This window comes from Carcharodon carcharias, chromosome 10, assembly GCF_017639515.1.
Source record: "Carcharodon carcharias isolate sCarCar2 chromosome 10, sCarCar2.pri, whole genome shotgun sequence".
In the NCBI taxonomy this organism is placed as follows: domain Eukaryota; kingdom Metazoa; phylum Chordata; class Chondrichthyes; order Lamniformes; family Lamnidae; genus Carcharodon; species Carcharodon carcharias.
In genome coordinates, this window is record NC_054476.1 from 152,839,159 (window position 1) to 152,865,315 (window position 26,157).

Consider the following 26,157-nt stretch of genomic DNA (forward strand, 5'->3'; position numbering starts at 1 on the left):
TTTCTTCCCTCTGTTAAAAATGCTCACCTTTCTTGAAGTTCCTAAAGAAGACATATTCATACACAAAAGCTGCCTTTGGGGGAGAAAATAATCAAAGTATATTAGGTACAAATGCAAATAATTACTGTCTGGTTAATTTTTTACTTATTTATTTTTTGCTTAACCAGCTATAAACCCATGTGACATTCTCACTGTACCCATGGGGCCAAATAATTAATTGTATGAAAATATATATGTGACTGTGAAAGCCTAAACAGGACACAAAATATTACCTATGGCACTGAGGAATAGCCTGTTTGATTACCCAACAAAGGTTTTGCACCAGAAATCTCTTGCAGCATCAGATTGCCAATCTTAGGAATATCCCGATAACAAAATTTCCACAGTGAACAGGAAGGGGAGGGTGGCAAGTGTCATCCCAACTCCCCTTTCAAGTAAATTGAGCATCACCTTCTCTGTGGCTGTGGGTAATGGGTGGCATAGTGTAACACCCACCTCCCCCCCCACCCCCCCACCACACTCAGTGAAAGAAACAACAAGAGTGAAGTGGTGCACTGTTTAAAGATAAAACATAAATGCTAATTTCACAATGGACAGGAAACCATCTGCTCAGGATGCTTAAATTTTAAGTAAATATCAGTTCATACACAGTTGAATAAACTTTTACCCCCAACAATGGTTACAAACAATTTGGTGGAGCAATGTGGAAGCACTTCTACTGGAGAAGAATATAGCCAACCATGGCTGTTCAACAGATAATTACAAATGTAAGTATAAATTTATGGATTCCTGTAGGCAATGGGCAATAGGATAGACCCAAAAAATTAACTGCATGGAAAAGGTATTTAGAAAAAGACTTGCATCCTTCACACGCTCAGGACATCCCAAAGCACTTTACAATGAAGTTCTTTTGAAGTGTAGTCATTGTTGCAATGTAGGGAACAGCAGCCAATTTGCTCACAGCAAACTCCCAAAACAGCAATGCCAAAATGGACAGATAACCTGATTAAATGATGTTGATTGAATAAATATTCACCAGGACACCAGGTTAACTCCCTGCTCTTCTTCAAAATAGTGACATGGATCTTTTACATCCAACTGAGGGAACAGATGGTTTAAAATCTCAATTGATAGGAGACATCTGGAATAGTGCAGAATGTTCCAAGTATTGCACTGGAACATCAGCCTAGATTTTTTGTGCTCAAGTCCGGAGTGGAATTTGAATCCACAACCTTCTGACTCATAAGCAAGATTTCTACAAACTGAGGTCAATTTCCATATTTTATGCTGCAGCCCACCAAAAAACTGTGGAGACCAATGCTCAACAGGAAAGAGAGGGGAGAATGTTTGGTTTGATTTGGTTCCCTCTAAGAGCATTTCCACTTCATCTCAAAAACATATTCCTGTTTTAACGAGCTGCATAAAAGAACCAGGCTGTCAACTACAATGGCAACACAGTGGGGTGACAAAACGATGACATCCAATCCCTTCAGTGGGGTTCAGCTCATTGTCTCCTCTCTGCCACTTCAACATGGAGCACAGTTATTGCAGCACATTTCAGTGGCTTACCCAAGAGCCAACTTCCTGACCTAGCTTGTCACGTTCAAGAGGTTGGACATCGGCTAAAATTTACTAAAATGAGTTGCTTCTCTGACAACTTTAATTCAAAGCTAAGCTAAATTGTAGTTGTATCATGCTACAAACATAATCGAACTCTCAGATGAGGAAGAGAGGACAGTCAGACACAGGATTTCACAGAAGATCTTTAACAGGAACAGAGTTTCATCAGTACAGGTTGTGTAACTACATGAACTGTTTAACCCTAACTGACCAGGAGCAAACTAAAATATCAAACAGACTTAGAGTAAACGTGAGCTCTCTGACTGTAGCATTAGGATCAAGCAGCAAATTACATAAAAGTGGAAACTTACATTAATAGTTTTAATCTTTAATTGATTTACCTCCAGATTTTATTTTCAAAATAATGCCAGCACTTAGCATTTATACAGATTTTTCTTTTCCCACCTATTTCCATTATTTTTAAATGTATTTCCATCCATTGTTTTATCTCTACCTTTTATTCCTTCACCCCAACCCAACTCCACTAGGGCTATCTGTACCTTGCTTGTCCTGCTTTCTACCCTTAATTAGCACATTCCTTAGATAATATCACCACCTTCAACACCTCTCTGTCCTTTTGCCTATGACATCTTTTGGCTATCTCCACCTATCACTGGCCCTCTATCCAGCTCTACCCTCACCCCCTTAAACCAGCATATATTTCACCTCTTTTCTATTTTTACTTAGTTCTGTTGAAGGAATCGAATCATTAACTGTGTTCCTCTTCGCAGGTGCTGCCAGACCTGCTGAGTTTTTCCAGGTATTTTTATTTTTGTTTTGCATTTCCAGCATCTGCAGTTTTTTGCTTTTGTCCAGCACTTAGCACTTGTTTTCGAGCCAATTTCTTCACATCCGGACACAACTGCTTTTACTTCCCTTTTTCTAAAACCTCAAGATTAGCAAGTGACAGCATAACACCACAGATAGATTGACTTTGAGTATTCACTTCATCACCAAACGTGGCAATAAATGCAAAGTTATTTAATTTTATAGGAACTTGTATATATTTTAATGTGTAATGCACAGTAACTGCAGACACGGAACCACCCTTCAACCTTCAAGTCCAAGCTCCATCAGTGGTAAGTGTTTGCAAAAGCACAAATGTGATTTTTGTATTGGATGCACAGACAAATTATTTTCTTGATAAGGCCACACAGAAAATAGTTTAGTCAATTTGTGATCAGTCAAGAAACCTAAACCTATGATTAGCCAGATTTAGCTTGTGATTTCAAATAGTCATCTCTCAAGTGTCGCACATTGTTGCTTAGTGAATTAAACAATTAGGGGGAGAGGGGGAGAGGGAGAGAAAGAAAAAGAGGGAGGGGGGAGAGAGAAAGAAAAAGAGGGAGGGGGGAGAGAGAAAGAAAAAGAGGGAGGGGGGAGAGAGAAAGAAAAAGAGGGAGGGGGGAGAGAGAAAGAAAAAGAGGGAGGGGGGAGAGAGAAAGAAAAAGAGGGAGGGGGGAGAGAGAAAGAACAAGAGGGAGGGGGGAGAGAGAAAGAACAAGAGGGAGGGGGGAGAGAGAAAGAAAAAGAGGGAGGGGGGGAGAGAGAAAGAAAAAGAGGGAGGGGGGGAGAGAGAAAGAAAAAGAGGGAGGGGGGGAGAGAGTAAGAAAAAGAGGGAGTGGGGGAGAGAGAAAGAAAAAGAGGGAGGGGGGGAGAGAGAAAGAAAAAGAGGGAGGGGGGGAGAGAGAAAGAAAAAGAGGGAGGGGGGGAGAGAGAAAGAAAAAGAGGGAGGGGGGGAGAGAGAAAGAAAAAGAGGGAGGGGGGAGAGAGAAAGAAAAAGAGGGAGGGGGGAGAGAGAAAGAAAAAGAGGGAGGGGGGGAGAGAGAAAGAAAAAGAGGGAGGGGGGGAGAGAGAAAGAAAAAGAGGGAGGGGGGGAGAGAGAAAGAAAAAGAGGGAGGGGGGGAGAGAGAAAGAAAAAGAGGGAGGGGGGGAGAGAGAAAGAAAAAGAGGGAGGGGGGGAGAGAGAAAGAAAAAGAGGGAGGGGGGGAGAGAGAAAGAAAAAGAGGGAGGGGGGGAGAGAGAAAGAAAAAGAGGGAGGGGGGGAGAGAGAAAGAAAAAGAGGGAGGGGGGGAGAGAGAAAGAAAAAGAGGGAGGGGGGGAGAGAGAAAGAAAAAGAGGGAGGGGGGAGAGAGAAAGAAAAAGAGGGAGGGGGGAGAGAGAAAGAAAAAGAGGGAGGGGGAGAGAGAAAGAAAAAGAGGGAGGGGGGGAGAGAGAAAGAAAAAGAGGGAGGGGGAGAGAGAAAGAGAGGACGGATCAATCTTTATTTATGAGACAGATGCTGCCCAGGCCATAGCGACAGAGGAGGAAACTAGAAGGATTTAAAATTGATAAAAGGTGGTGGTATTGGATAAGCTGCCGGTACTTAAAGTTGATAAGGCACCAGGACTGGATGAGATGCATCCGAGAATATTGAAGGATGTGAAATTGGAAATTGCAGTCACTGGCAATAATCTTTCAATGTTCCCTGGATTTGGGGGAGGTGCCAGAGGACTGGAGAATTGCAAACCTTACACCTTTGTTCAAAAAAGGTTGTAAAGATCTGCCCCACAATTACAGACCTGTCAGTTTAACTTGGGTGCTGGGGAAACTTCTGGAAACAATTATTTGAGATAGAATTAATAATCACATGGAAAAATGTGGATTGATTCAGAAAAGTCAGCATGGATTTGTTAAAGGAAAATCATTTCTAACTAACTTGTTGGAGTTTTTGAAGAGGTAAGAGAAATGGTTGAAGAAAGCAAGGCCGTTGATGTGGTGCAAATGGACTTCCTAAAGGTGTTCGATACAATGCCATGAAAAAGACTTGAGGGGAAAGTTATAAGTCATGGAATAAAAGGGACAATGTCAATGTGGATACAAAATTGGCTGAGGGATAGGAAACAGAGAGTAATGGTTAAAGGGTATTTTTGGGCTGGAAGAGGTTTGTCGTGGAGTTCCCCTGGGGCCAGTAAAGGGGCACTTGTTTTTCCTAATATAAATAAATGATCTAGATCATGGTGTACAGGGGACAATTTCAAAGTTTGCAGACGACACAAAACTTGGGAGAACTGTAAACTGAGAGAAGGACAGTGCAGAACTTCAAAGGGACACTGACACGTTGGTGGAGTGGGTAGATAGACAGCAGATGAAGTTCAATGTGGAGAAGTGTGAGGTTATACACTTTGGTACAAAGAACATGGAAAGACAGTATAAAATAAAGGATACTATTCTAAACGGCGTGCAGGAGCAGAGAGACTGTGGTGTATGTGTACGTACGTCATTAAAGGTGGCAGGACAGGTAGAGAGAGCTCTTTCTAAAGCATACAGTATTCTAGGCTTCATTAATTGGGGCATAGAGTACAAGAGTAAGGAGGCTATGATAAACTTATATAAGACACTGGTTAGACTTCAGTTGGAGTATTGTGTACAGTTCTGGGCGCCACACTATAGGAAGGATGGTTCCAGGAATGAGACACTTCAGTTATGAGGGAAGATTGGAGAAGTTGGGACTGTTTTCCTTGTGGAGGAGAAGGTTAAGAGGAGACCTGATAGAAGTTTTCAAAATCATGAGGGGTCTGGACAGTAGATAGGAAGAAACTGTTCCCACTCAAACGGATTGAGAACCAGAGGGCACATTTTTGAAATGTTTTGCAAAAGACACAAATGAGAAGTGAGAAAAAACTTTTTCACACAGCGAGTAATTAGGGTTTGGAATGTGCTGCCTGGAAGAGTGGTGGAGGCAGGTTCGATTGCAGCATTCAAGGCGGCATTGGATGATTATTCAAATAGAAACAACGTGCAGGCTATGGGGAACAGGCAGGAGATTGACACTAAGTTAAAATGCTCAGCTAGCCAGTGCAGACACGCTGAGCCAAATGGGCTCCTTCTGTGCCATAACAATTCTGTGATTCTGAAGGGTGGGGTGTGTGTGTTTGGAAGGGGGGGGTGCGAGAGAGAGAGAGAGAGACAGAGACAGACACAGACACAGACACAGACAGAGAGACAGACAGAGAGAGAGACAGAGAGAGAGACAGAGAGAGAGACAGAGAGAGAGACAGAGAGAGAGACAGAGAGACAGACAGAGAGAGACAGACAGAGAGAGACAGACAGAGACAGAGAGACAGACAGAGACAGAGAGAGAGACAGAGACAGAGAGAGAGACAGACAGAGAGAGAGACAGACAGAGAGAGAGACAGACAGAGAGAGAGACAGACAGAGAGAGAGACAGACAGAGAGAGAGACAGACAGAGAGATATGGCTGTTCCTATGGGTAATTTGATACAGAATTTATGGCATAGGTGCATTGTTAGTGCCTGATGCACATCAACATTCCTACTAAGGGTTTCAGACCATTGAAAGCAATTCATTGCAAGTCTATTGATTAATTATGGAGTAATAACACATTCATTTAGATAGTGGCAGCCACATCAAAAGCTCTCAAAAACACTTTTCACAACTGCTTCTTCTTGAGCACACAGTGTAGGCAAAAACGGCACTATCCAAAGTCAGTTTCAGCCCATAAACACAAGGAGATGGTAGCCTAGTCAATCCTTTTAGGTGCTGCTGATAAAGGTGTTGTTTATTGGCACAGGAATCTTTTGTGGGAATTTCTGCTTCAAGGAAAATCAAAATTTCTCTGTGCAATATAGAAGCAAAACCTATTCATGCATATATTCATCCCACTGTTACCTATTAAGTTGTCAGCCATGATTCAGTGGTAGCACTCTCATCTCTGACTCAGAAGATTGTGGATCAAGTCTCAATCCAGAGACCTGAGCACATAGTACTGTAAAGCATCAGGTTGAATTAAGTGTTGCATTGTCCAAGGTGCTGTCTTTCAGATGAGACGTAAAACTGATGCTCCATCTGCCCTCTTAGATGGGTCTGAAAGATTCCATGGCACTGTTTTGAAGAAAAGTGAGAAAGTTCTCCTGTACAAAAACAGAATTACCTGGAAAAACTCAGCAGGTCTGGCAGCATCGGCGGAGAAGAAAAGAGTTGACGTTTCGAATCCTCGTGACCCTTCGACAGAACTTGAGTTCGAGTCCAAGAAAGAGTTGAAATATAAGCTGGTTTAAGGTGTGTGGGGGGGGCGGAGAGAGAGAGAGAGAGAGAGAGAGAGAGAGAGAGAGAGAGAGAGGAGGGGGAGGGTGTGGTTGTAGGGACAAACAAGCAGTGATAGAAGCAGATCATCAAAAGGTGTCAACAAAAGATGTCTCTTGTAGCCTGGACAACCTTTCTCCCCCAACCAATATCCCTAAAACACATTAGCTAGTCATTATCACATTGCTAACTGTGGGACCTTGCTGTTGAAACCTTCTGCGGCATTTCCTGCATTACAGCAGTGACTACACTTCAAAAGTAGTTGCAAAGTGCTTTGGGATGTAATGAACCATTCCAGCAGACATAAAGGTGCCAACTATTTGTTCAAACATGTTTTAAAAAATTTTTCTTCCATCTCATTTAACCACCTTCTTGTACCCACCTCCCAGTATCTGACTGAGGGATAGAAGGGCAATCAGAGCTTTAAGCTTCCATCAATGTTGCCTTTGAGATAAGGCATCAGAAACAGGTAACAGTAGTGTAGGCTTACACAAGACAGATTTTCTCCTTCTGCGGAGAGTACCCTGGGGGTTCCTGCTGGGAACCTCACACATGCCATTTTCTGAGGTGGAGAAAATTGCCCTGGTAGGGCTGGGGAGATGTGAAATTATATCTCATCACCCCAGTGTAAAAGCACACAACTTCACTATGCAGCAGACTGCATCAGCATACATCTTAGGCAGTCATTTGAACAGCTGTGCTGTTTAGGAACTAATTATCATGTTACCTATTTTGGAAACATAATTAACATGACTGTTTTTCCCAGAGCTGAAATTGGGAACTTGCAGTGCAAGGGGAATTTCCCCAATAAGAGGCAACTTCTCTTGGACCACATATGTCTCTATTCCTGCTGCCAATTATCCAGCAATGTTGAAATTTGCCCCCTCACCCCCACCTTTAAACCAGCTTACATTTCACCTCTCTTCCAATTTTACTTAGTTCTGTTGAAGAGTCATACGGACTCGAAACGTTAACTGTGCTCCTCTCCCCAGATGCTGCCAGACCTGCTGAGTTTTTCCAGGTATTTTTGTTTAGAAATTTAGAAGCTGTTCAATCTCATTCTTGCTCAGCTGAAAAGAGAGCAAAAAATAAACTAAAACAAAGAATTAAGAAATTAATTGTTCAACATAAACTGGGAACCTAGGCAGAATTTCAAACATGTGCAAGGAATAAAACAAATGTTGTAGTCTGATCTGAGTCACAGATAAGCACCGCAGTCCGGAAAGGAAGGGATGAATTATAAGAGATACTACTTCAGAGCAGAGATTAATCTTAAAGAGTCTACTCTTTAACTGAAGAGAGTTCTTTTTCTGTCAACGAGCGCAGTTAGTGAACTTTTTGCCGGTATCCTAATTCACCAGCCCTAAAGCTGAGTAATGAAATTACTGTACATATTGTTTACATAGCACTTGTAAAAGTGCATCCTCCAGTTCAGATAAAAAGTCAGTCGCAAGATCACAACTCCTACTGAAAATGATGTACAAACATCCAGGTCAGGCCCATGACACTTCATTCTCATTGTAAGGATTAAGTCACTAGAATTTTTAGATAACAGCATCAGCTCACTCTAAAACAAAGTGTTTCAAATCATCATATATATCTTTATTCATGCTTAGATTATGCACAGTGCTGGTTGGAAGCTGTTTTACAAACCTGCTTAAGGTTGAACACACAAGAGAGGTACATAGCCACTCAAACACATTCACCAGCCAGCCCAGGCACACTTGGATAGTGAACGATGCACTATTGCAGGCACTGACATCAGAGTTATGTACCTTGATTAATCGTAATCTGCAGAAGCAGATGTGTTTCTATTACAGAATTACAGCAGACTGCAGATGCACGGTCCTTCCTTTGTTGGCTACAATCCATACTGCAAACCAGTTGGTCTACAACAAACTGATAGCATCAAATTAGATGTGATTCAGGAATCCACCACTGGATTACAATCAAGTGGATTAATTAAATTAAATGTGAAGAGCTCACTTCAGCAACACTACTGGGTCTGTCTCCTTGATGCGCAGTATGAAAAACAGAGTACACCACACAGGCCATTCTCTGAGGGTGCTACAATGCTGCAAGCCAAGAAAAACACATTTATATCAGAAGAGAGTGCTTCACACAGCATTCTGTGAGCTGCATTCAGATGCTCATGGCTGAATACAAGATTATCTGGCTCCGAGCTTTACTTTCAATCAGATGTACATTTCACTAAAATGGGGTGTCATTCATTTAGTTGAAAATACAGAACAGCGTAGTTAATTTTCCAATCTTGACATTCTCCAATTCAAAGAAAATAGAACAAAACTCTACCTTAACCAGCAATTTTTAATACTCAAATCTCTTCTCTCCCCTCCTATCTACATCTTCCTCCAGCCCCAGATCCAAACCTGAAATCTCTGTGCTCCTTCAATTATGGTCTCTTGCACATCCCCAGGTTTCATCACTGCACCAATAGCACAGCAGTGCCTTCAGCTGCCTCAGCCCTAAGCCATGTTAATCTTCCTAAAACTTTCCAATCACTCAACCTCTCTCCTCAAAGATGCTCCTTAAAAAACCTAACAAAGCTCGTGATCACCTGTCCTAATATTTCCTTATATAATGTATATCTCTGCCTGTTAAAGTGGTTTGTTTAAGGTTCAATGGCAATGTTTGAAGAGTAGGTGGTTTTTATGGCTAACAATGCTCCTTAACTAATAGGAGCAAAAACAGTTTAACCATGCATTTATCCCTTGCTGTTTGTGGGATGTTGATGTGCAGATGCTGTATTTCACATTTGGGAGCATTTCAACAAGTATGAAATAAATACAAATTATGTGGGTATATTTTGGACTTCCGGAGTGTAGCGAAGATCATTTGCAAGGGCTTCACCTACACTACTTTATCACGGATCACAAAATACAAGCATTTTAGAAATATCTGAGGAATGCTTTTAAAAATTAGCCACCTGTGTGTGTTAGTGACCTACCATGCAGTGTTTATCCTCTGATGACAGAAGACTAACAGCCACTCAAAGGGGAAGTGCAGTTGACTAACTTGCTTGCCAACCTTAAACATTAAGACTACCCATGTAAGGAGCAGTGCCTCAGCCGCGTCTGTCTTATTCTCAGCTGCATTCTCGCAGCCTGCGAGGAGACACTTATGGCAACACCACTCCTGCTAGGTTATTAGAACATTCAACTCCATCTGTATCATGAATGAGGGATGTGGTTCAAAATCTGTTGCACCCATTCATGATATTACTGAAGCAGATAAAATTAGTCTGGCCAAGGTCTGTTCCTTGTTTTCCAATTAACCCCTCGAAAGCATAGAGTAGGTCAACAGTGAGAAGCTTAACTTAAACAATGTGCATTTATATTGCGCGCCTTAATTGTAGTAAAACTTCCCAAGGTACTTCTAAAGTTGAAATTAAACAAATGTGACTGAGCCACGGGATATATTAGGACAGATGATCAAAAGCTTTGTTAAAAATATAGGTTTTAAAGATTGTCTTAAGGTGTGTGTGTGTGTGTGTGTGTGCGTGCGTGCGTGTACTGGCAGAGAGATTTGGGAAGGTTAATTCCTGAGCTTAGGGTCAAGGCAGCTGATGGCACGGCCACCAACAGTTTAATAAGGACAACCGGGGATGTGCAGGATGCCAGAAAAGAGCAGCCAGAGATCTCAAGAGTGTTGTAGGAAATTACAGAGATATGGAGGGGTGAGACCATGGAGAGATTGGAAAAAAGGACAAGAATGATAAAATCAGGGCATTGCTGGACCAGGAGCCAATGCAGGTCAGCAAGCACAGGGCTGTTGAATGCACATAACTTGGTGTAAGTTAGGATACATAAGTAGAATTTTAATGAGCTCAAACTTACAGAGGGCGCAGGGTAAGAGGCTAGGCAGGAAAACATTTGAAGAGTCAAATTCTGTGGTAACAAAGAAACGGTTCAGCATTTCAACAGCAGATAAGCTGAGCCGGGGTGGATGTTATGGGGGTTAAAGTCGGCAATCTTGGTCATCTAGAGGATATAGCATTGAAAACTTAGCTCAGGGTCAAATGTGACATCAAAGTAGCAAATGGCCTGGTTCAGCCTCAGCAATAGCCTGGGAAAGGGATGGAGTTGGTGGTTAGGGGTAAAAACAATGGCTTTGGACACTCCAACAAAAGTCACTATTGCGAGTTAGCAACAGGCATTTTTAAAGTTGCTTTATAGTATGAATTTATTAACTTGATACTTGAAATGTGTTGACGCCACATCTTTTTCTTTAACTTCTATACACAGACACACACACAATTTTTACCACACAATTCCAAAAAGGAACACTATTAAAAAATGTTTCTGTTCTTAATTCTTTTTAGATATTTATAGGCATCAGCAGCCTGGTTTTGATTTTGAAAACCTGTCTCTTCAAAACTAAGAAAGATGGAAGCAATCCAGCTGGCTATACTGGCACTACTGGTAAACTGCCTTGGGGGCACAACCACAACTAACTTTCAGTCAACGGTGGGATCAGAAAGAACAAACCCAACATCATCTTCACTTCATGACTCAGCTACCCTGACCCCTGCAACTCCCTTGATGATCACAAGTATGTCAACCGTAACAAGTGGACCTTCAAGCGATCTTCCCAGCAACACTTCTATCTTGACAAATACACCTTCTAGAACTTCACAGCTCACATCAAAAACTTCACAGTTCACATCAAAAATTTCACCTGAGGTACAATCGATTCAGAGTTCGCCCTCTCAACCAACTTCATATGTGACAAATATAAATCAGACTTCTACGCCAATCACTATTAAGTCTACGCCAATCACTATTAAGTCTACGCCAATCACTAAGTCATCTGTTAAATACCCTGATAACGCGACTGCAGGCAAGATTGTTGCTTACGTCATCGGCGTGATGTTGTTGCTAATGTTGATCATAATATGCATTCTTCTGATGAGGAGGAGATGTTCAAAATATCCTGTACAGGACCTCACGTGGGCAGGAGCTTATCCAGGCCCCAGTGAAGATGGTGTACATGCAACTGAGGACAATGATAACAATGTTGCTCCAGCAAAGCGTCCCTCACTCACCACCTTCTTATCTAAAAAATCTAAACGTGAATCCTTACTGGATCAATATAGCATGGAGGTGCAGGAGTCTGAAGGAATCATCAATGCTTCTTCTTCAGGGATTGAAGAAAAGCTCATTGAGCCTGAAGTCAAAGTGGAAAATGAAACAGAAAAAGAAATACCATCTACCAGTGAAACACATGAAATACAAAGCCAAGTTTTTCCACCATCTCCTCCTCTTGAGGCACAAGTTTCACTGAATGGCAATGACCCAGCTGCTCCACTGCCTGCAACCGATACAGATGCTCCTAGCCCCCCTCAGGAGGTTCCTGATGTAGATCCAAACATCACCAGCTTTCCCCCTCCCCCATTTGATTTTCTGGATCTTGTGAATGATTCTGATTTTCCACCACCACTCACTGAGCTGCAAGCCTAAAGCACTGGTTTTGAGTTTTAGCTTTCACGACTGCAAAGCAAGTGTACATTGGATACAGGGTTGCAAGGCAGCAAGTGCTTTTGTGCATCAGCATTGCCACACCATATTGTAAAAATAAGACGTTAAAATAACCGACAACTCCTGTAGTGCAATGCACTGCATTTTTTTGAAATGCAAAGTTGGAGGTGGCATGATTTGAACCTACACACATGCAAACACAAAATCCCCCACTGACTGCAATTCCATTAATGTTCTTCTGCTTTTTTTAAAAAATCAAATGGGCAGCAATACAAGCTCAATTCTCAATTTGTTTCATGCCCACCTCGGCAGACCACTGGGTAACTGGTTAACAGTGAATTACCTCAAAAGCCTTTTCGCTTTTATTATCCATCTACCAATTCCCTTCTCAGCAGCCGTCTTATGCACAGTTCATTATTAAAGTGATCAATATAGCAGCAAATGATACATTTCCTGTTTTTAGACAAGAAAAATTGTTTATAAGACTACAAACGGAAAAACAGTTGGCCAATGAAATGGCCAACTGAAAGCAGAGTTTAACACACAAATCTTCAATAGTTCATGTGAGATGGAAAAAGTCCAGAAAACAAAATAATAATTTCTATGGGCCAGCTTTACTCAGAAATATTACAGGAGTATAATTTATTCAGCTTGAAAAAAATTCTTTAACAGACAAGTTTGCAAATAAAAAAAAAAAGCTATGCTTTGTAATCATATTCCATGGCACTGCAGATTGCTTTTAGTGTTGTTTGCGCTGGTCTTGCCCATATCTTTCTCCAGGTTTCCCTCTACCCTACTCAAACTCCACTGAAAATTAACACATTTTAGTATTTTATTTCTTAAGTGTGAATTAATTTTGAATGGAAGGTTACAGACTGTTAAATCTAATCAATGATTTATTTACAGTCCCAAATTTTGCAAATAATTTTAAGATAACCTAGATCTGCATGGTTTAATCAGTAGCTTTTAATTTATATGTTATGACCAAATAGAAAAGGAGAGAACTAATAAAAGCAATTGGAGCTTTAGTTAAATGTAGATATTCTTATGTTGGTACTCAGAATGCCATCTAAAGATCTCAACTTAGACAAATGGAATACTGGACTCCAGAATGCATAGATTTTTACAATTGCAAGTTCTCTGATCAATTTCAAAGATAGGAAGAGCAATAGCAATTAAAGGGAAAGGGCTGTAGCAAAAGACAACATTTTTAAAAGTAGAATCGGATTGACTCTCCAATATGGCAAGTAAATGTGAAGCAAAAAATGTGAAGAAAATAATTGGGCCAGAAATATGCATATGGAATTAGTTAATTGAAAGTTCACAGTGGACTTGGGGAGCAATTACGGTCATGTTCATTACATTGTCCAGATAGTGTAGCAAGGCAATTAAAAAAGTTAATAGAGTGGTAGGATATCTATGTTTTAGAACAAATTCAGAGAAAAGCAACATGGCTGATTCCAAATTATAGAGATGAGATTTGCCATGAGGAAGCAGCTGAAAAACTTGAACCTTACAACTTAAAGTGGTTAAGAGGGGATTGCAACTGATAAACTCAGTGTTACTTTTAAAACAAACAAGCTACAAGATCAGAGGATACCAAGGGAAGTTGATGAAATAAAAAGGAAATGCTACTTTCACAATGAGTCCTATAAACGTTCACACTATCAAGCAGGAGAATAGAGGCAAAAGCATTGGGGTTTTTCTAACAATGAACCAGACTGCGTGGTAGGAGGGTTTCTCTACCAGATGGGTCATCTTCAATGGGGCAGGTGACAATCTCGACCCTGGCTTTTCTTGCATGTTACATCAGTCCACTGACCAGTAGTAAATATTTGGGCAGCTCTTTGGTACAGCACATTAATACACATCGCCAACTGGTCAGGATGGAACCAGTCAATTTTTTTCTTAATATTTTATCCATGTTCAGCACATGCCCAGACTTTTAGTAAAACAACATTCATCAGCAACATATTAAAACGGACAAAAGTTTATTTCAAAAAAGATTAAAAGCAAAGACCAAATTTTAAAACAGGAAGTGTTAAATAATTCTGGAGCAATGAGGTTACAAGTCTTAATACCAATATCAAAATGTTAAAGATGGCATTTGATTACCACTGATTCTGTTGCCACAAAAGCTTTAAAATTAAAAAGAAAAAAGAACAGAAAGACCTTCATTTACGTAGTGCCTTTCACCACCACAGGACGTCTCAAAGCACTGGAGCTTTGACTTTTGTGCTTAAGTCGTGGAATGAGTCTTGAACCCACAACCTTCTGAATTAGAGGTGAGTGTGAGGCCAGCTGAGCCACACCTTACTAAAATATTGGGCATTCCTCAGATGTATATCGTGGCTCCATTCAGCATTTACAAGCTGAAATCTGCTTGCTAAGTGTGTGATGTTGAATTGAGTTAGATTGCATTAAGTGCGACCCAGTTGCTGCTGCGCTATTGAAATTGCGAAACAAATGTTCTTCACTGAGTCATTAATCCAGAAGGCTCAGGTTTACAAGAAAAGGAAATTATCACAGGGTTTACAAATACTAATATGAAAATTTAACAAGTATATTTATGCCCACTCACAGCTGTGTTTTAAAAGGCATGGTATATTGCCTTACACCACTTTGCTAAGGCTACATTAGACATGACTATGAAATATTACTCATGCTCCCAGAATCTCAGAATTGTTATAGCACAAAAGGTAGCCATTTGGCCCATCATATCTGCACCGGCTCTCTCAATGAGCAATTCACTTCATGCCACCCCCCAATCTTCTCTCCATAACCTGGCATGTCACAAAAAATATAATTTTCATAATATTGTAGTGATTTATTGTAAAGGTAGGTTAGTAGTGGGGTTTGGATTAGTTTCTCTGTGTGGATGTGTGTGTAGGGGTTTTAATTGAATTGCAGAGAGCTAGTCTGGAGCTTTTGAGTTATCAAAAGGGAAGCTAGGTTTGAAATACTAAATACATAAACATGGCTGAAGTTAGAATGAGGGGTGCAGGGAACATTTGCATTTTTAGATAAACCAGAGACAGAGACAGAGTCATGATTTCAAAGCGATAGGAAGGTGTTACACTTAGCCTTAAGAAGTTAAGCCAAACAGTTTGTTTATTTTTCCCAAAGACTACTGATTGAGTACTATGAAAGATTTGGAAAAAGTAAAGTTGCAAAGACATATTGGGACAATGGAATTTACATTAAAAAGGGGGAAACCTGTATAAAGGAGATGAGGTTGTGTGTAAGGGAGAAAGCATTCTAAGATTTAACAAGTGTGAAAAGCTTCCAGCCTGTGTGTATCAAGCTGCTGTCTGTAGGAACTGAAGCTAAGAAAACTCACCATGAATATCACTGTCCAAGGTATTGTGTGCTTTGCCTGGGTCTGTCAAAATCCATTTTGTTTTACAGTTACCTTAATGGAGGTGTAACTGGAGTCAGATTAATTAGGAGATTTGAGTTATGTTTGTAGACCTATGTATGTGCTTAAAATCTTTTCTTTTATTAAAAATGTTTAATTTAAGTTTTGTAAAAAACCTCTAAGACTCAGTGGTCTTATTACTACTGAATGCAAGGCACGCCTCGCGAAATAAAAACAAATTACAAAACAGTTGCGGCAGCTGTTTCAAGTTTCCCTCTGGGATTTAAGCAGCTCGGCATTTACCATCCACTGTGCCATAACACTACACATTCTTTCTTTTCTCAGTCATTCATGCGAGATCATTGAACTTCTTGCAGCACTGCATCTGATCCTCTGGCTACACTGCTAGCATTGACCACATCATCAATCTTTTCCCTATGAACCAGCCTCCTGGTTCCCTGCGGATAAAGAATCTCTCTCCTCCTGTCCACCACTTGCACCAAGGCCTCTAGTGCTGTGGCGGAAAAGTCTTGGAGCATGCTCTCTGCCCTGTTACATCATTATTCAGTGTTCCTTCTACTCAAACAGCGCAACTCCCTCCATACCGTATACTACTGTGCTGCCACCGCCTCTTCTGGGTCTGTCCTACTGGTGGGACAAGGCATATCCTGGGATGGTGATGTCTGGGATATTGTCTGTAAGGTATGATTCGATAGGTATGACTATGTCGGGCTGTTGTTTGACTAGTCTGTGGGACAGCCCTCCCAATTTTGGCACAAACCCCCAGATGTTAGGCAGGATGACTTTGCTGGGTCGGCCAGGCCAAGTGCATCATTGTTGTTTCCTGTGCCTAAGTCAAAGCCAGGTAGTCCTTCCAGTTTAATGAGTGTTCTGTAACAGTTTGGTCCAACTGGTTGGGCAGCTAAAAGTCAACCACATTGCTATGGGTCTGGAGTCACATGTAGGCCAGTCCTGATAAGGACAACAGATTTCCTTTCCTAAAGGACATTAGTAAACCAGATAGGTTTCTTAAAACAATCGATGATAGTTTCATGGGCACCATTATGGAGACCAGCTTTCAATTCCAGATTTTAAAAAATTCATTAATTGAATTTAAATTTCACCAGCTGCCCTGCATTAGCCTGACCTCTGGATTACCAGTCCAGTGATCTTACCACTATGCTACTGTCTCTCCAATTTGTGTACACATATCCCCTTAATGCAGTGTTTCCTATACATATATATCTCCTTAATGGAGTGTTTCAGTGTCATATCAATTTCAGGGCAATTGCCTTAAGATGGATTTTAAAAACTGCTGGGAGCCAACCACCTCAACAAACACAACCTGCCATGACAACATTAGGTGAACAGGCTCACTGCAGTCAACTCCCTCTAAGAACGACTACTAACTTTCCATTACAAAATTCTTCATCTGAAATAGAAAATATAATTCACAGAGTTCGCTCTGTCCATAAGAGATCTTTCTGCCATAAGTCAGTGAGCTTCGATAAAGCTATAGCCAAGAACTGAAGTGACCAGGGCACTGCCCTGTCTCATTAGGTACTTATCGGAGCAGTTTTTGAATTTCTCAAGAGATTTCCAAAGTTGGCCTTGTTCAATTAGTTGTTGAACATTCAAAAGAATTAAAAAGGAATACTGTACATCATCTTCATACCTGGTTCTTTTCACATACTGTCATGTACTCCCAGACCTGTTAATAATGCAGCTAAGCTTATCTTCTCAACATTTTAAGAGCTTTTATTGCCTGCCCCATTGCCCTGGGTCTTTGCTGAATTCAAGTCATATTATCATCCATTTGGAAATTTATTGGAGATACATTGGTTGTTCACCAAAAATCTCTCAAATGAAAAAGAAAAATTATTTGCTAACGTTGAGCAATGTTAAATCCTGGGCCACCGCACTGCAGTGCCATCTTATATCTTGGTACACAGGTACTACACAGGCAAGTTCCTCTTCTTAATCAGAGGACTGGAAGGGAGTGTGATGGGCTAGGAAGGTGAAAGCTTTTCCGGTATTGTGTCCCAGAGATATGAGGAGCAAAGGAGCAATGGGCACACAATCATTCAGTCCCTGGGGGCGTAGCAGCGAAGGCATCGCCTAATTGAGATTCCTCCCTTCTTCCTCGATCTTTTTGTTCAGTGGGCCTGTCTTTTCCACCATAGGAGAGGATACAGATGAGCTGTCACTCATGCTGACAAAGAAGGTAGGCTGCAAAAGTTTTCTGTAGTGCACCACCTTCAGTTCCGGCTTTTCCACAATGATCGTGGGCCTTACCTGGCTGGGCAGGTTGATGCTGTCCTGTCTGCCCTGGAATTTGACGCCACCGGTACAGGGTTCAGCCCAGGGACTCTGACGAAGAAGACTGTTGGACCTTGGAGGGGAAGCTCAGGAGGTGTTCCCCCACCTATCAGATCCAGGTGCAGGTAGTCAGCCCCTCAATCCAACATTCACCTGCACTCTGCCCCATGCTGGACCAGGTTGCAGTTGAGAATCAAGGGGTCAATCTTAACGCTCTGCGCCATCCCAAAATAGCCAGCTACCAGGAGACCACACTGTGCTGAGCATTCTGGGAGAGAATATTACAGCCTTGTCACTACATAAAGCTGTTTGCAGAATCAGTTTGTCTTGGGTTAGGTAGAGAAGTTAGGATTATGATTGGTTTAAATTTTAAGTTATGGATTTTAGGCTTATGGTTTATCTGTGAATTTATTACAGGGGATACTATGATCTTGAAAGAAAGTGCTTATTTCAACATTAAAGACTTATTTTAGTTGCTTCTCTAGGCAAAGCAGCGCTATTTCACGAAACCAACCTTGGTACTGCTCCTCTCCCTGATCAGTGGGCGTGTTGCTCCATGGTTCAGAGCTTGACTATATTGGAGTCATAAGCTGTAGATAGCATGAGAATCCTGATGAAACAACATCTGCTACCCTTTACAGACTGAACTGCTGTGTACTTCCAGCATATTAAATTTATTGAGATTTCTGAACTCATTATGAATTCATAATGTCTCCAATTTAAAAAAAATGTTGCCCTTAATTAAGAGTTTTCAGAATGATTCCCTCACCTGCTTCTATGGCACATTAGTTGAACTTATCCCATTTTGGGCCTCCCACAGAGGCTTTATAGCTAGCAGCTCAATATTGTGACAAAATCCAACAATGAAGCAAATTCCAGTAAGAACTGATCAGGCATCAAGACAAGAGATAAATAACTCAGCAATATTTCCTCATCTTTATGCAATAACACAATATCTGTAATCACATTGTAGTCCTAGGTGTAGAAATTCAGTTGACTTATTGTGGGATACCATGCCATCCTCTACATCATTTGCACTAATAAGTCACTTCTTTGGAATTAGTGTCAAATGCCCTGATGTTTGTGCCAGAAACATTATTCCATACAGAAATTGTACACAAAGCATACAGCTACAATTTTGCTTAGTCGAACTGCTTCCTGTGGGCAAATATCACAGTTTCAAAACCAACTTCAGTTTCTCCTCTGTGGGGCAGTTTTCCACATCAAAGACAGACATTTAAGGGGATATTTCAGAATACTCAAAATAACTATATTCCTACTATAAAGAAAAATTCTAAGGGAAGGACCCAACATCCATGGTTAACTAAAGTAGTTAGGGAAAGCATTAAACTTGGGGAAAAAGCATTTAACTGAGTAAAGATGAGTGGCAGTTTAGATGATTGGTCAGAATAGAAAGGGCAGGAGAGAATGACTAAAAGGTCAAATATGAAAGGAAGCTAGCTACAAATGTTAAAACAGACAGCAAGGGCAGAATTTTACAGCAGCGGAATTTTACATTCCCGCTGAAGTCAATGAGGTTTATAATGTCTCGCCGCATTTTGTGGCCCTGCCTCCACCAAAATGGGGCTGTAAAATTCTGCCCCAAGAGTTTCTACAGGTAATTAAATAGGCAAAGAGTAGGGAAAGTGAGTGCTGGTCCTCTAGAGACTGAGAATGGTTTTTGTAGATTAGAAGGAAATGGCACATGAAATGAATAAATATTTTGTTTCTGTCTTCACCATAGGGGATACAAAAAAAAATTCCGGTAATAGCTGTAAAGCGGGAGGTGGAGGGGAGAGAGGAACATTGTGAAATTACAATCCTTAGGGAAACAATGCTGAAGAAACTGTTGGGAGCTGCAGGCTAACAAGTCTCTGGGTCCAGATGAACTTCATCATGGGGTCTTAAAAGAGGTGGCTAATGAGTTAGTAAGTGCATTGGTGTTAATTTTCCAAAATTCCTTAGATTTTTGGAAGGTTCCATCAGACTGGAAAGTAGCAAATATAACCCCTCTGCTCAAGGAGGAGATGGGGCAGAAAACAGAAAACTATAGGCCAGTGACCTTGACGTCTGCCATGGGAAAGGTGTTAGAGTTGATCATTCAAGAGGTTGCAGCTGGGCATATAGAAAAGCTCAAAGTAATTGGGAAGAGTCAGCATGGCTTTATGAAAGGGAAATCATGTTTAACCAATTTATTAGGGTTGTTTGAGGAATAACATGTGGTAGATAGAGAGAAGCCTGTAGACGTACTGTACTTGGATTCCCAGAAAGCATTTGATAAGGTTATTGCGGAAAATAAAAGCTCCCAAGTATAGGGGGTAACATATTAGCCTGGATAGAAGATTGGCTGGTTGGCAGAAAACAGACCATGCATAAATGGGTCTTTGATTGGCAGGATATGACAAGTGGAGTCCCTTGGGGACTGTGCTGGGGCCTCAACTTTTTACAATTTACATCAATGACTTAGATGAGGGGAGCGAAGGCATGATAGCTAAATTTGCAGACGACACAAGGATAGATAGGAAAGTATGTTGTGAAGACGACATAAGGAGCTTGCAGGTGGATATAGATAAGTTGAGTGATTGAGTGAGTGGACAAAAATCTGACAGATGGAGTAAAGTGTGGGAAAAGGTGAGGCTGTTCACTTTGGCAGCAAGAATAAAAAATGCACAGTATTACCTAAATGGAGAACAACTGCAGAATTCCAAGGTGCAGAGAGATGTAGCTGTTCTTGTGCATGAGTCACAAAAACTTAGTATGCAGGTACAGCAAGTAATTAAGGCTAATAGAATGCTATTCTTTAAGAGAGGTATTAAACATAAAAAATAAGGATGTTATACTTCAGTTATACAGGCCATTGGTGAGGCCGCATCTCAAATACTGTGTGTGATTTTGGTGGTCTTATTTAAAGAAGGACATAAATGCATTGGAGGCAGTTCAGAGGAGGTTGATTAGATTGATACCTAGAATAAGCAGGTTGTCTTGAGGCTGGGCAAGCTGGGCTTGTTTCCACTGGAGTTTAGAAGAGTGAGGGGTAACTTGATTGAAGTATATAAGATCCTGAATGGTCTTGACAAGGAGGATGTGGAAAGGATGTTTCGCTTGTGGGTGAGTCCAGAACTAGGAGGCACTGTTTTAAAATTAGGGGTCATCTTATTAGGACAGAGATGAGGAGATTTTTTTTCTCCCACAGGTTGAGACACTTTGGAACACTGTCTCAGAAGGCAGTGGAGGCAGAGTTGCTGAATATTTTTAAGGCAGAGGTAGATTGAATTCCTTATTTAACAAGAACCTAAGATTATCAGGGGCAGATGGGAATGTGGAATTCGAAACACAAACAGATCAGGCACGATCTTATTGACTGGCAGAGCAGACTCAAGGGGCCAAATGGCCTACTTGTGCTCCTCCTCGCGTATGTTCGTATTTATAAAGATACAGTGCTCTTCAGTAGAGACTGCATCATTTCAGCATCAATGATCAAAATTGTATCTAAATGAAAAATCTCACATATGGCACAGTTTCCACAGCTACAAATTTTGCTCTCAGCTTTGAGGCAATGTTGCTTGGTAAGTCAAGATTTTCCATTCAAATGTTTTCCATCATGTTAACTGTCTTGCTGCAGTTAGACTCTAGCCATGGGGTGGTTTGCAATTGCAAGTTTCTCCCTCCCTGTGGACCCTCCAGCCCCAAATTTGTCACCATATTAAATGTGTAAAAAAATTAACTGACAGTAGATAATTTACAAGTATGTCAACTACTAACTGTGTTAATAGTGGTTCGCTGGTTGCATTCTCACCTAGAAGTCAGAAGGTTGTGTGTTCTAGGCCTATTCCAGAGACTCAAAGACAAAATCTAGGCAGGCACAGTGCAGTATCTGGAGTGCTACAGTGTCTGCTCTCTCAGATGGGCACAAAAGATCCCGGGGCACTATTTTCTTTCATCAATAGTGTTGGGAAATAGAGACAGTTTAAATAAGTTATATTTGTATTTGTGGCTGTTAGGAATGAGTTTTAGCTTTAATGTTTAAACTTGATTTGTATTTCAAAGGACAAATTGAGTTTTAGTTTCATTTTAAAAGGTGTTTGCATTTCTAATGAGTGTTTTACAACTATAGACTAAGTTAAGCAAACAAGAATAGAGAAAAAAAAGTGCTGTTGCCTAGCAACAAGGGCCCAGAGAGGCAGGTCCCTCCCACAGACACAAACACAGAAAAGCTAGAAACAGCAACTTGTTTTGGAAGCTGTTTTGAGGTCAGATTTGAAGACAGCTGCCAAAAAGAAGCCACCTAGAAGGGGCAGATTGCCAGTTCCAAGCTAAAGTTGATTGAAAGTAGCTGCCAGAGAGAGGCTGGAGCAAAAGGGACAGATAGCAAATCCCAGGCTAAAGAAAATAGCCCAGAATCCAGGGCAGTGGAACAGGCGAAAGTCCCAAGCAGGGACTTCAAAAGAACAAGAACCTGGAAAAGGTCCTGTTAAGTGAAGTTAAGAGTGAAGAGCAGAGAGAAATGCTCCAAGCTTCAGATTTAAAGAGACAAAAGCTGCAGAAAGCAGATTTAAAATGAGAACAACTTGCAAGAGGTAAGAAAGGTCCAAAGAGGTGGCTGAAGATCTGTAAGTCTTTGCTATGGGCATGTGAAGCAGTGGTATGCTGTTGACAGCTGAGTTGGTGAGCGAGAGTCCGTGGAAGACAGCTTGAATGCATGTGGTGACACAGGGAAGAGCAACATCAGAAGGAATGTTCAAAACCCTGGAGGTGAAACTTTGCAGAAAGCATCTGAGAGAAAGCGTTGGTTTGGGAGAAGATTCTAAGGCGAGTTCTTGGAAAGTGGAGATTGCACTCTGTCTTTCACACAAGGGTTTCCAGTGAGACCAGTTGGCTCATGGTGTGACAAGTATCTGGGGGGAGTTGAGGAGAGATTCATAGTACCTGGTTGAGGTGGCCTCTGTCACCTGGCTTCAGAGTGTGGTATGGCTAACCACAGGTTACCATAGGTTTACATAGACTCTGTACTTACTGCAAACATTAAAGGGTAAGATAGCTTTGGTAACTTGTGTTATCCATACAAATCTGTATATATCTGTACAGGTATAGTTGTAGGTGAAGGAGTATTGTAATATAGTTCATCTTTTCTTGTTAAATAAATGTTCTATTCTTTTGTTTAAAGCTCATTAGCCTACACTGGTGATTCTGTTCAGTAGCCACTCTCCAGGTATCTAAACAAGCAAATTAAAAAGTTAAGATCTATCAAGCTGGGTTCCAATCTGGGATCAAGATTGTCCAAGGGTAACCTCAGCTGGGATCGTAACAATAGATAAAATGGTACAGCACTTACACACCTAGAATTGCTTATAAACTTATTCAGAATAAAGCCATGCAAGCTGCAAAAACAAATTTGTGGGTGAACCACATTTAACAATCAATGCCAACTAACAATGAGTACTGGAATTAATCCAAGATTAGGATCTTTGCACAAGTTTCTCTGCCCATTATTTACTTTATTATAAAAGGAGAATGCATTGAAAATGCAAAGTGAGAGCTCTAAAGAGAACACTGAATGCAGCCCCAGCAGAAATGATCAGTTGTTCTACCAGGTTCTCTCTTTATTTCAACTGAGTGTCAGCTTGAATTCACTGCACTGTTGCCCGAGTCAATTGGTAATGGGTTCAAGCCCCATACTCAGACTTCAGCACAACCCAATGCTCCACAGCAGTATTGCAAGAACAATATCACTGAAGCAAGTGAGCGTGTCAGTTTTTCTTTTTTAAATTCACTTTTTTTTTTTAAAAAGAGAAGCTTTATTTCAAACTCTGGCAGGCCCCAGGTCATTAATTTAATGGGACTCTTGCCAGCATTTCTCAATCAGCAAGAACAATCTCAAGTAGTGGTAGAGAAAGGGGGTTATTAAGCAATACTGAATCCTTTAGATTGAGGTGGTTCTTATTCCAGACAATGGAATTCTGGAACAGTCTGCCAACTCATGCAATGGATACTGTTATGATCGTTGGCCAGGCCCCCAAGTTGTTGGTGAGATCCAGTTAGGGACCAATAACATTTTATTTAAAGTAGAACGAGTTTGAGATTCAAAACACTTGCTAATAGAATAAAGCCACAAGATTCCACGGGTTTTGAACAAATAAAAAAAACTTTACTATACAAGGAGAGAAAGATAAAACAATTTACAATATCTATCTTATACTGACCCTGAATATTAGAGTATGAGGTATATGTGAATCAATAAGCAAATTGTGGTTGGACACACCACACTAAACAATAAATGACAGATGCAACCAAAACAGATTCCATGGATTTCTCAACAAGCCACCCAGATGTTAGTCACACAGTGGGTCCATCAATCTCTCAAACTCTTGCCTCTCTTTCACGAGAGTTTCCAATCTTCATCTTCGATGATCTTGCCTTGGAATTCTCTCCAAAGTTTCTCCAGGTCAGATAGCTTCAACAACAGCCCACCTTGCAGGGTTTTAATCTCACCTTCCAAGATTCAGCTCCCTGGATTCCTTAACACACAAACCTCAAATTACAAGCACAATTTCAGCTATTTGGCCATGCCAAGCAGAACACTACAGCTCCAAAGCAGTACCTTTGCCCCAGTGGCCCGGAGCACAGAGTCACCAACCTCCGGCTGCCTTCTTGGATGTTCAGAGCTTCTCTTGAGCCCTCTTCAATTACCAGACTTGGACGGCATCAACAACAGCCCACCTCGCAGGGTTTCAATCTTGCCTTGCAAGACTGCATTCCCCTGGATTCCCATGTATACATCCAAGCACCAAATTACAGGCACAACTTCAGATCTTCAGCCGTGATGAGCAGAACTCTACTGCTCCAAAGGGGTACCTTTGCCCCAACGACCCACATCAATTACCAGGGGCTCTCATGAGTCCTTTGTACTTAAAAGCCTGCTCCCTGCAACCCTCTCTCTAACTTGGAGCCAGTTTCTTTGCTCCCTTCTTTTTCCTCAACTTAACTGGGACTTGTTTCCATCCCATCTTTGTCCCTTACTTAAGGCTTCCTTTTGGGACACTTATTGGGATGTCTCCCTGTCTCCTCTCCCGTTTGGGATCTCTCCCTGTCCCCCTCCTTTGTCCCCCGCTGAGGCACTTTGTAGCTATGGTGCTCTACACCCAGTCACCTCACCCAGGTTTTCATGCCCTTCTTTTTCTCTCTAGGCGCAGGTGTGGGGCCGAAGAAGGTTAAGATGCAGGGCTGCACATGTTCAGCCTGCTCCCGGCCGAAAATGCGCTCGAGGTCCGACGGCTGTTGGGACTTGGAGTTCCCGACCTCAGCACTCAACATTAATCTAAGTTGGGTTTCATAATAATGCCAATTTGCTGAATTCCTACAAGCAAGCACTGTACCTGTTTTTGTCTGAGGCCAAAAGCTAGGTACCATATTGAATTATTAGGGCCAAAGTGATGTCCAGGACTAGGTTCAATTGCTGAAGTTGGGGTTGGACAAAATTTTCAAGAGATTTTTCCCCTAAAATCAGCCAGGACATTTAATCTGATTTTCCGCATCAACCAATGAGCATTTGACAGTGGGTGGAGTGAAGAGTGTACATATTATGATAGCTAGTATGATGGCCAGGCATGTTATGGATTAAGAGAGATGATGGGATAATGTTTCCCCACACCTCTTTGTTGTTCACAACAAGGTATATGTTTTAGAAAGAGTGTTTTAAACCATTTTGAGTGTTGTGACCTTAAACAATAGACACGAAACAGGCTGTTAAGTTTAAATCAAAAGAAGAAAAAATGCATATTCACTAAATACCTGAAATGCAACAAAAAACACACTCCCTCAAAACACACACAAAAGAGTTCTATAGATAAAGCATGCACTTAGGTTAACAGAATAACAAGAAGCAAATCATACTTTAAATTTGTCCTTTAAGATGGAAAGCATTGCAGGCACATTGAGTTCCTTCTATTGGTTCCCTAAAGATAAATAGAGTTTTTAAGTCTCTGGATTTTCAGGTGAAGTCTCTGGATTTTTACACAATATTGTGGCTAAACCTCTGTAGGGAGATATATTCTTGCAGGTTGGAACAAATTAGTCCCTCCCTCACTGTCTGAGTTGACTTGAGTTGTTAGGCAGGGTTCTGTATTTCTAGCTGGTTGGTGGCTCCCATTTGTGCTGTTTCTCCAAGACAGGCCTGCCCTGGCTGGTCCTCTGAATAATGTGCTATCTCAAGTCAGTTTCAACCATGTCACCACATGATCAATACTTATGCACACAGATGATACAATGTTAGAAGCGAAT

The 26,157-nt window shown here is 41.2% G+C and overlaps 2 protein-coding genes across 7 annotated transcripts in view; one reads left to right on the forward strand and one right to left on the reverse strand.

Moving 5' to 3' along the window:
* nf1a (neurofibromin 1a) overlaps nucleotides 1-26,157 on the reverse strand; it is a 292,673-nt gene that overhangs the window by 96,047 nt on the left and 170,469 nt on the right. The window lies entirely within an intron of this gene.
* Nucleotides 1,700-15,431, forward strand: LOC121283547 (protein EVI2B-like). 2 transcript variants are annotated; one of them, XM_041198258.1, is made up of 2 exons: nucleotides 1,700-1,794; nucleotides 11,048-15,431. In XM_041198258.1, the coding sequence occupies exon 2, from the start codon at nucleotides 11,112-11,114 to the stop codon at nucleotides 12,183-12,185; it is 1,074 nt and encodes a 357-aa protein (XP_041054192.1). In that variant the 5' UTR covers nucleotides 1,700-1,794; nucleotides 11,048-11,111; the 3' UTR covers nucleotides 12,186-15,431. The 2 variants fall into 2 exon arrangements, with proteins under 2 accessions (XP_041054192.1, XP_041054191.1); XM_041198257.1 differs by lacking the exon at nucleotides 1,700-1,794 and adding an exon at nucleotides 2,515-2,699.

Coding starts and splice junctions, on each gene's coding strand:
- LOC121283547 (XM_041198258.1), top strand. CDS start 11,112: ATGGAAGCAATCCAGCTGGCTATACTGGCACTACTGGTAAACTGCCTT.